Genomic DNA, 11,617 nt, shown 5'->3' on the forward strand with positions numbered 1-11,617 from the left:
TATTATTATATACAAACTACAGTAATAAAAAGGAACTTGCAGCCTCAACGGAGTTGTGTCATTGTGAAAGAGCCATCCCCGTTACAGAGATACTCTGATATATGAAACAGGTTGGCAAATGTTAAAAGAAAGAAGATGTCGTAAACTGTCTTTATTCTATAATATATACAACAAAAATGCTCCATCCTACCTTTGTGATCTTATGCCGCAAACTGTTGAATCTAGGACAAATTATAATCTTAGCAACATTCGTGATCTTTCCCTGTACTATTCCCGCACAAATCTCTACAGTCAATCATTTTTCCCATCATCTGCACAACTTTGGAATAATCTCCTTTTATATGTTAGAGAATCAGTTTCCCTTAAAAGTTTTAAATCGCATATAAGCTCGCGTAAGTCAAAAGCACCAGGATATTTCTCATTTGGTAATAGAAAACTCAATGTAATTCATACCCAGCTAAGATATTCAAATAGTAGATTAAATGGTGATCTATATCGGATCGGTCTCATAGAGAACCCCGAATGTAATTGTAAATTTACCTGTAAAAAAATTTCAACATTATTTTATGGAATGTTCTTTGTATTCTGTTATCAGACAGGAAATGTTTCAAAATAGTAGCAGAATTTGTAACATTAAAGCACCAACAAACCTAGACGTACTATTAAATGGCAGTGCAGATCTTCCGTATAGTGACAATATTCACATTTTTAAAGAAGTTCAAAAATATATATCAAATTCCAAAAGGTTCAGTGATTGGATATAATGTGTATGATCTAAATAATTCATGTATTCATTGTATTGTATATATCATTTTGTATATATCTTTCTATCCCTGTACATATAGTTTGTTTCACTTTTGCATGTAAGCACTGTAAATAGGAGAGGGTTTCACTAAGTTGGCATAACTTGTACCCAATCCATTCTCTTGAATAAATATGTTTAAATCAAACCTCGCCAGATCGTTAGCTATTTGGATAAGTCCAGTAGTCTTGAACGTGACACGTCTAGATAAGTCCAATAGTCTTAAACGTGACACGTCTAGATGAGTCAAGTAACATTCGTGGGTTGGCTTCTGGACATGCTATGTTTGGGAGACACTTTCAATAATTACACTTGCAACAGTTTCTTAAATGCACATTATTATAATACGTATCGTCATACACGAGCTGAACTGGAACATAGTTCTGATAGCAGCCAACGTATTTAGGGGTGCTTAACTTGTTTCCAGGTATTACAATGTTGTGCAATAAATAAACAATATCAGTGCCCACCTCGCCAGATCGTTAGCTATTTATGTATCAGGTCACAGCTTGTCGGTATTGACACGCACTTCAGTGTCTTTCAGTACCAAGATATTCACACCCGTGTTGCAGGCTTTCATTCCCCACACATATCATCAGGCGGGATCTGTTGCTTTGGATCTTTCTCGTTTTGACAATACCACACAAAGTAAGTAACTGTAAGCTGTTATTGTTTCACCTCAGCTTTACGTGTTTAGTTAGCTATACAAGTTCTACATGTTAGAAAATTTGGGTTGTCACATTGTTGCGCGTTCATGTTTAACCTTATGCCTCCATAACATTGCAAGACGGCATAACCTATCGTTTCACCTTTATGCAGACGACACACAGTTGTACCTAGGCTTCAAGCCTCTACAAACATCTGCTGAGTCGACATTTGCATTAACGAGTAAAGCTATCGACGACATAAGATGTTGGATGTCTACCAACTATCTGAAGTTGAACAATGACAAGACAGAACTTTTGATCCTGAGGCCAAGGTCTCTATCAGGGAAAATGGATTTCCCAACCTTAAAGATAGGAGACAGCACAATATCACCAAGTGATCAAGCTCGAAACCTCGGAGTTATCTTTGACTCCTCCCTGAGTATGGATCGGCATGCAGACACTGTCTGTAAATCCGCCTTTTTCCATCTGAGAAACATCAGCCAAATCAAGCACTTCATTGACAGATCAGCTATCCAGTCATTAGTCCAAGCACTGGTTATCTCACGATTGGACTATTGCAACTCCCTGATGTTTGGCATATCGCAGCAAACTCTCAACAAACTCACCAGAGTACAAAATGCAGCAGCAAGACTCATCACTGGTGCAGGCAAATATGAACACATCACGCCAACATTACGTACACTGCATTGGCTGCCAATCAGACAAAGAATTGTCTTCAAGGTGTTGGTGTTTGTGCACAAGGCCCTTCACAACCAAGCTCCAGAATACCTGACTGAACTAGTGTCATGGTATCAGCCATCGCGAACCCTGAGATCAGCCTCTTTAAAACAAGCAGTAGTGCCCTCTACCCGCAGAGCGAGTTATGGCGATAGAGCTTTCGCCAAAGCAGGTCCTCTGTTATGGAACCAACTACCTGAAAACTTGAAAAAACTTGTCAGACATCATTCCATTCAAAAAAGAACTAAAAACAGTTCTTTTCCACAGAGCATTCGACCAAGAGCAAACCTTGGATTCAGGCGCTATACAAATTTTAACATTATTATTATTATAAAACTAACAAATCATGATTTATACAAGCAGTAATCACAGCAATAAGACTTGACTCATTTCAACGCCCCTTTTGAACACATGTTATTGTATAGTAAGCAAAACTTAAAACTTGACACTCGGGATGTTTTGGACTAGGTTTTTGATATTAGGTTTAAGACAATAATTTCAGTTGTATGCTGTGTTTTCAGTTTGATTTTGACAGGTACGCGAGAATTTGAACAGATGCGTTACCAGGGAATCTAGAATTCCTCGAAACGTAACTTCTTCACTGCTGTATAACGTACACACATGCAACACCCTCACCTTACTTAGTTCATACAGCCTGGAAATTGCTGATTACAGTTTACACCTAATTCTAAACCCAGAAACGCTTTTGCCTAACAAACACGTCACCAACAGATGCGTTACTCGTTATCTGTATATGTACAAATTTCAAATTTCCCGCAGAAATTACATTTAAATCGTGCGTTATTTGCACAGTCGGTGTGAGTTCTGTCATTTGACACGTTACCAGCTAAAAAAAGTACACAGGAAGAAGATTGTTAAAGCTTACCAAGATAGTTTGTTGGGGCACTCTGATGAACATAGGTAATTAACAACACATCATGGTCATCACAGTTCTTTTTCTGGCTTACTGGGTGCTCTTTGACTTGTAGTTTAGCATAGGGTTCGCAGATTAAATAGAAATGATGAAAAACTATGTTTTCTTATCATTCTGCTACTAACGTATCTGATTTACAAAGTAACGTATCTGTTTATTAAGCTCATTTTTTTCTGAGCGTCAGTATAAAAAGAGAATGGTATATCTTTGAGGTAATTAACATACAAGCATGTTTAAAGCAACATCCAAATGATTTATCAATATATTCCTTGCGCAGCTTTGTGATTGTTAGACAAAACATGTCATCTGCAATGGTAACGCACAAAACCAAAATGAGGTTCTCATGACTGGAGCTTTGGTGAAAAAGGATCTGTAAATGAGAATCACTGGCTGCTCACAGATTTTTAAATCCAAGAACAGGTCCCAGATGTAAAGTCATTCATTACTGCAGTGTATGATGACTAGTGGTGCGTTGGACAAGTTCTGGGAGTGGATGAAGTGGATTTAGAAGCGTTTGATTCCTTCATTGTCAGTCCGACAACAAAAGCCCCGAAACAATTCAAATGGCCTGGTGAACCTGATGAGATTTTGGTCACAAAAGGCCCGAAACAATTCCAATGGCCCTGTGAACCTGGTGAGATTTTGGTTCCAGTTGAGGACATTCTCTGTTTAGTGGAACCTGATCCAGTAGGTCGCTCCAGAAGGTCCTACAGGTTATCCATCCAGTGAAAGTTCAGGATATCTTCGCATAGTACTTTCCACGTGCAAAGTAACAAACATGAAGCTACAAACTGAGGACTTGAGGATATGTTCGCTGAAGAAATTCAGCTTCCAGTGTAATATATATGTTACTAGTTTGGTTCTTTAATAGCAAATCAACCATTGAAACACTAAACTGAACAAATAATGCTTTTTAAATTTAAATTTAAATTGTTAATTATAAACTTGTTATGCTAGCTCCTGGAACAGATACGTTACTGCACATTTGTCCTGGAACAGATACGTTACTGCACATTTGTCCTGGAACAGATACGTTACTGCACATTTGTCCTGGAACAGATACGTTACTGCACATTTGTCCTGGAACAGATACGTTACTGCACATTTGTCCTGGAACAGATACGTTACTGCACATTTGTCCTGGAACAGATACGTTACTGCACATTTGTCCTGGAACAGATACGTTACTGCACATTTGTCCTGGAACAGATACGTTACTGCACATTTGTCCTGGAACAGATACGTTACTGCACATTTGTCCTGGAACAGATACGTTACTGCACATTTGTCCTGGAACAGATACGTTACTGCACATTTCCTGAGTACAATGAGACACATAATGAATGGTTTGTAATAATAAAAACTATTATTTGTTCAGTTACTTGACAACACCATTTAGTGTTTCAATAAAGAACCAAACTAGTAACATATATATTACACTGGAAGCTGAATTTCTTCAGCGAAAATATCCTCAAGTCCTCAATTTGTCTGAAAACATTGCCTGCTATGTTAAGTGAAGAACCGTTGACTGCTATTTTAACTGAGACCATTTCTTGACGCATCGTGGAAAATAAAACTTTGTTTTCTTCAAAATGCAGATTGTTTTTATCTTGTTTTGAAAATTTGACAGATACATTAATTTCTGCAACTCTATCAAGAAACATAATTCTTGCGTCAATGGCAGCATACTTTTATAATAACGCCGTGTAAAGTTTGAGAATATAGAAATCAGCTTTCTCTAGAATAACAAATAACAAGTCTACCCTTACCACTTAAAAATAGCTCATATGCATGTGGATGGAAATGTATTTGGAGCAATATCAGGAAATAAGAAACTAAAATATTTTGTGACACTAAAGGTTGAAAACAACATTCAATTAATGCACGTGTCTTTTCCTAAGTACTTTGATACTCAAGCTTTAAAATGAATACATTCAAAGTTGCAGGAAAAATGTAATTACGTAAAAACTTGACCCCAAAGTTGCATACTAGAGGTAACGTATCTGTCACCTGACAGAATCTTTGGTCTATGTTTGAGTGTCTGTATCAGAATATCTACGACTGCCAAAGGGAAATCGTTTTAGCATCATATCTAGGCACTAACCAATTTTAATTTAATACATAGTATGAAAGGAAAAAATAAAGTTCATTTTTGAAAGTTAACAAAAGTGGATTGGCGCCTGTTAGTGGAGAATGAATGTGGGACGTCAGCCGGGCCAGTTCCATGTCTCGGCATAAATGGAGGCAGGACAGGTTGCAAAATCTGATCCATGTACTGGGCAGCATTTAAGTTCCCTCGAATTTTTTCTTAAGTTAGCATTTTCATCAATTCATTGGCAAAGTATACGTCACCAGAACGACGCCATTCGTTACTTTTAGGGCGGGAAAACTTTAGTTAAGCAGTTATACGAAAATGTAAACAATGACGCACACACCATTTTCAACACCGACATGATGTATTCCGTGAACACTTGACTGTATTTACATTAAAAAATCATAAATACTTTGAAACACTTAACCGATTAACTCAACCACTTTGGACTTTGCTTCAATGTCCCTATTTTTGTGTGGAAAGTAATGAAGACAAAATGTCGCTAGAAATCGATAGGGATATGTGTGTGTCGCGTGATCATTGCCATTTAATTCGAATACATTCGTTATAAAAGACAGAACAGATTAAGCTTACGTTAGAGCAGCAGTCAAACAACAAACTTGATCACACCACTAACTATGTTATCTACAGGATATGGAAAATCACATGGCTATGATACACTCTCTCTCTTTTATGTGTACGATGTATAGCCACCTGCCACGTGGTGAAGGGCGTCAAAAAACACAGAATAGACCGAGTTTACGTTAAAATAGGGCAGTTGTAAAGGGATGATGATTCACCGTTGAGTGTTGGCCGGTATTTTTTAGATTAGGCATCCCATGAGTTCATGGTCAGACACACTTTTCAACGAATCAAAACGATGTATTGGGACATGTGATCAGGTTAACCGTTTAAACAAATACCTTTAACAAGGGTATAGAGCGGTGCGGGCTTTCTAGTCTTCGTCCCTCAGTTTCCCAGTATAGGACGAGCCTATCCTGTCACGGTTGTCCGACCCCTCACTCCTTGACTTAGCATCCTTAGACAGACCTGGCTAGTGTAGAGTCCGGGCTTACATCCCCCAGGACAACATGGAACAGCAATGCGATTGGGTAACTGTTGTAGGGTCCACTGACCCCCGAATACAGTTAAGGACCGTTCATAATTTATGGCTAGGGAGGGGTGATGATGATTTTTATGGAGAAGCATGTACAACGTTAAAGACCCCACCCCTAAAATTGATGTACAAAATAAGTGACCCCCCTCCCCTAACATGTCATGTACAAAATCAATGACCCCCTCCCCTTCCCATAATTTCTAGCATAATTTTAAACATAGTTTTATGTACAAAATTGCTGACCCCCCACCCCAGTACGTGTGTAAAATAATTGCTGACACACCCTAGCTCCCAAGAACAAAATGGGTGACCCCCCCTTTAAATCATCATCAAACAAAAAGTGACAGTGGGCGTTGTCGCCCAGTAGTGAAGGCCGTCTTTGTACAGTCCGAGCCGGGGTCAGGTTGACACGCCAGGCTGCCCAATGGCGTCAGCATTAGATTTGTTTCGTTGGTTTACCTTTGCCGGATGGGTATTGCCACTTGGAAACATGTCAGCATGTATCATGTGGGATTTACTCATCCTTAAATTCACCTCAGTGACGTGATATATTGACTGAATAGATTCCCTCTATATACTCGTACATGTAAATAGCCTATAGCAGGTGTAGTCTGTTGTTCTATACTGCAACATCAGTTTGGTACACTTAATGTTCTTTGTTTGTTGTTTAAAGCCGCACTCAGCAATATTCCAGCTATATTACGGCAGTCTGTAAATATCGAATATCGGCACTGTCTGATACATGCAACCAATTACAGAAAAAGATTAATGTTCTTGAGAAATTTTGTAAACTCACTGGTATGTCAGTAAATCTTAAAAAGACTAAGATTCTTGTTTTTAGAAATGGTGGCCCTTTAAGAGATTATGAAAAATGGTATTACAATGGTAAACAAATTGAATGTGTATCCTTTTATAAATATTTAGGACTTGTATTTACACCTAAACTTGTATGGAGTAAAGCACAGACATGTCTTGTTTCTCAGGCCAATAAGGCATTATTTTCTGTAAATAACTTCCAAAGAAAAATGGGTGGTGTCAATTGTAAAGATTTGTTTAAAATATTTGATTGTATGATCTCACCTATATTATGTTATGGAGCTGAAGTTTGGGGCACCAGTTATTGTAAACTCATAGAGTCTGTACAAATTAAATTTTGTAAGTATTTCTTAAAAGTTGGTAAATTAACTTGTAATAATGTGGTACTTGGAGAATGTGCTAGACTCCCTTTACAAATTGTATATATGACTAAGGTTATCAAATATTGGTGTCATTTATTGTACTTACCCCCAAACAGACTCCCAAAACACTGTTACAAAATGCTGAAATCATTAGATGATGTTGGACGTGTAACTTGGGTAACTAATGTTAAACATATTTTATTTACTTATGGTTTTGGCTATACATGGGTCAGTCAGGATATTGGTAATGTCAAGTATTTTATGTTTCTTTTTAAACAAAGACTGACCGATAATTTAAGCAATCCTGGTATTCTTCCATTGAAAATTCACATAAAACTGTTTATTATTGTCAGTATAAGACTCTGTTAGATGTAGAAAAATACTTAAATTGTAATATTTATTTAAATTTGAGATCTGCCCTTTCAAAATTTAGATGCGGAAACTTTAATCTAGCAATAGAGACTGGGAGATATGAAAATATTGCTTCAAATGAAAGATTTTGTTTATTTTGTAAGTCCAAAGGTATTAATGTTGTTGAAGATGAGTGGCATATTTTGTATATTTGTGAATGTTTCTCCGATATTCGAGGGAAATATATTGGGAAATATTTAAGTAAGCCGCCGACGATAAACAACTTTATCCATATTATGCAATCTGCAAATGTCGATATGATTAAGAATGTTTCTTTATTCTTATATAATGTACAAATTAGAATGAAGAGCAGAACATTTTTATAAATCATTGTGTACCATTCATGTGATGTGTGATCACGCATTTGACTGTATTATGGGCCAGTGGCCTTTTACTGAATAAAACTGTCTGTCTGTCTGTCTGTCTGAATCTGGACCTCACAATCCAGTGATCAACAGCATGAGCATCGATCTACCGATCCGACCCCGTTAGTTGCCTCTTGCGACAAGCACATAAGAAATATACTCACAATTCATCTTCTTGTAACTAATGCTGGGTTTAAAGCATGTTCATGATAATGATGTACTAATTGCTTATTCCTGCCGATGCTGGGCCAACTGCATCTATATATTAAACTCAAGGTTGACTAATTACAGCTTTATCTAATAGGGTTATTAGATTTCCATTGTAATGTAAGTTTAACTGATTATGGTAAATATATAACATAAATAGCTGAATGTGGAACTGAACTAAAGTAATTCATATCAAATATAGTTCAAAGGATATAGGTGATTGGTTTCCCGTTTCCCGTGTAAGACTAAATATAATGGCCTCCAGACACTCCAGCGACGTCGTTGATTGCCTGCAATTGTAGCCGATGACGTGGACGGTACGTCATGATGTCAACCACAAGCTGCATGCTGCAGGTTCCATTACTTACAGGCCGATGTCATATAGCTCGAACTTTGCTCGACTTCAACCGAAAATATCTATCAAACAATGCCTTAGAATTAACTGTCAATGACTTTATCTAAGTTTCAGATTGGCCCTCGAAACATCAGAAGATATCAACCTGACACCTGACACCATAATGCAACCCTCGCGTCACTTTTATCTGGTGATTGTTGGTGCCCTCACTATGTTCATCGTTGAGCACGTCATCCTACCCTTCTTTTCACCCCACAGGGTGGGGACCACCGAGTTTATGCGCTCGGAGGCATATCAAAGGTTCATGCATACACCAGTTCGTCCCAGTCTTGGTAAAACTAAAGTGTATAGTTTCAATGGAAGTCACATGCAGCAACTTCATGATTTTTGCACGTGGACAGTGCATGTTGATTGTGTCCCCCTGAACACACCACGAGGATTGACGCCAATCCACATACACGATGTAGCGGTTGACAAGTGGGTGTCCAAGAAAATAAAACATAATGGAGTATGGGAATCTAACAACATCAAACTTGTTTTGTCAGAACTGCAAAAGGACCCAGATCTTGGCTTCATGGACTTAGGGTCTCATGTTGGTGCCTACTCCCTTTCTGTGGCCGTGTTTGGGAGGAAGGTGGTATCTGTGGACCCTCTTATAGAGAATGTCCAAAGACTTTGTAAGTCTATCCAGAAGGGTGGATTTACGGACAGGATGACAATTATATTTAATCCTCTAGGTGCAAACCATTCTCTCGTGAATTTCAAGCGTATTCCAGACAATCTTGGAGGGACAAGTGTTGTAGCGTCGTCTACATCGTCGCTCACATCACCTTGCGGTGAACCATCTGACTCTTACACTATAACTTTAGATGATATTTTACCATACCTTCCATTCAAGAAAGCAGTTTTGAAAATGGACATACAAGAATTTGAATATTACGTTCTCCGTGGTGCTGGCAGATTTTTCAAGGAGATTGAAGTTCCAGCAATTCTTATGGAATGGGTACTCATGAAAACAGATATCAATGGTGAAAACCTGGTAGAGTTATTATCAAGCTGGAAATATTCTGCATACGAGCCTATCATTGGAGGCAAGAAACTCGACCCAACTCATTTCAGAAGCTGGCCATATGATGTACTATGGAAGAAGGCAAAGCTTGATCAGTAGGACACCATGACATACTTTTCAAATTGTTCATGAACAAAATTTCATGAATATATTGCTAGTTTGGTGAATATGTGTATGTTTAAGACTGAAGCATGCTTCTTATTTATGATGAATTACAAAGGAATATAGTTCATCATTCAGATGTATATTTGCTGTTGAATGAGGTGTTTGTGAAATCGATAATGCAGTGAGGTAAGGGATCCAGCGGATTTCACACAATGACATAAGAGCAATGGGTGAACTGAACGTCGCACTGATCAAACTGACATTTACATAATGGCTACCTAGAAAGAGCTGTAACAGATGGACATAGACAGAAGACAGTGTAGTAGGACATGGCTGCTGATGTACAGTGACATTGCTCAGATCTCGTGTGGTACAATGTAACGTTCCTTGATCGATTTCCATGTGTTGGACTCCCGTAAGGTACAATGTGTACATTTGTGTTGGACTCCCGTAAGGTACAATGTTTACGTTTGTGCTGGACTCCCGTAAGGTACAATGTGTACGTTTGTGTTGGACTCCCGTAAGGTTCAATGTGTACATGTGTGTTGGACTCCCGTGAGGTACAATGTGTCATCCTGTGCTGGTCTCCCGTAAGGTACAATGTGTACGTTTGTGTTGGTCTCCCGTAAGGTACAGTGTGCACGTTTGTGCTGGTCTCCCGTGAGGTACAATGTGTACGTTTGTGTTGGTCTCCCGTAAGGTACAGTGTGCACGTTTGTGCTGGTCTCCCGTGAGGTACAATGTGTACGTTTGTGTTGGTCTCCCGTAAGGTACAGTGTGCACGTTTGTGCTGGTCTCCCGTGAGGTACAATGTGTACGTTTGTGTTGGTCTCCCGTAAGGTACAATGTGTACGTTTGTGTAGGACACCCGTAAGGTACAATGTGTACGTTTGTGTTGGACTCCCGTAAGGTACAATGTGTACGTTTGTGTAGGACACCCGTAAGGTACAATGTGTACGTTTGTGTTGGACTCCCGTAAGGTACAGTGTGCACGTTCATGCTGGACTCCCGTGAGTTACAATGTGTAAGTTTGTGCTGGACCCCCGTAAGGTACAATGTGTAAGTTAGTGCTGGACCCCCCGTAAGGTACAATGTGTAAGTTAGTGCTGGACCCCCGGTAAGGTACAATGTGTAAGTTAGTGCTGGACCCCCGTAAGGTACAATGTGTAAGTTAGTGCTGGACTCCCGTTGTGTAAGTTAGTGCTGGACCCCGTAAGGTACAATGTGTAAGTTAGTGCTGGACCCCCGTAAGGTACAATGTGTAAGTTAGTGCTGGACCCCCGTGAGTTACAATGTGTAAGTTAGTGCTGGACCCCGTAAGGTACAATGTGTAAGTTAGTGCTGGACCCCGTGGGTACAATGTGTAAGTTAGTGCTGGACCCCGTAAGGTACAATGTGTAAGTTAGTGCTGGACCCCGTAAAGTACAATGTGTAAGTTAGTGCTGGACCCCCGTAAGGTACAATGTGTAAGTTAGTGCTGGACCCCCGTAAGGTACAATGTGTAAGTTAGTGCTGGACCCCCGTAAGGTACAATGTGTAAGTTAGTGCTGGACCCCCGTAAGGTACAATGTGTAAGTTAGTGCTGGACTCCCGTGAG

The 11,617-nt window shown here is 39.1% G+C and overlaps 1 protein-coding gene across 2 annotated transcripts; it reads left to right on the top strand.

Moving 5' to 3' along the window:
• The first annotated feature begins 1,374 nt into the window (after positions 1–1,374).
• LOC124277932 lies at positions 1,375–10,703 on the top strand. Of its 2 annotated transcripts, XR_006898941.1 has the most exons (3): positions 1,375–1,450; positions 8,955–10,545; positions 10,616–10,703. XR_006898941.1 is itself a non-coding variant. In XM_046713653.1 (2 exons), exon 2 carries the CDS (start codon positions 9,010–9,012, stop codon positions 10,012–10,014), a length of 1,005 nt encoding a protein of 334 aa, XP_046569609.1. In that variant the 5' UTR covers positions 1,375–1,450; positions 8,955–9,009; the 3' UTR covers positions 10,015–10,607. The 2 variants fall into 2 exon arrangements, 1 of the variants encoding a protein (XP_046569609.1); XM_046713653.1 differs by lacking the exon at positions 10,616–10,703 and having other exon boundaries at positions 8,955–10,607.
• The last annotated feature ends 914 nt before the right edge of the window (positions 10,704–11,617 follow it).

This window comes from Haliotis rubra, unplaced genomic scaffold (assembly GCF_003918875.1).
Source record: "Haliotis rubra isolate DU_JTF1 unplaced genomic scaffold, ASM391887v1 Scf23, whole genome shotgun sequence".
Lineage (NCBI taxonomy): Eukaryota > Metazoa > Mollusca > Gastropoda > Lepetellida > Haliotidae > Haliotis > Haliotis rubra.

Excerpts from the sequence above, each read along its gene's own strand:
- LOC124277932 (XM_046713653.1), top strand. The coding sequence starts at position 9,010 with ATGCAACCCTCGCGTCACTTTTATCTGGTGATTGTTGGTGCCCTCACT.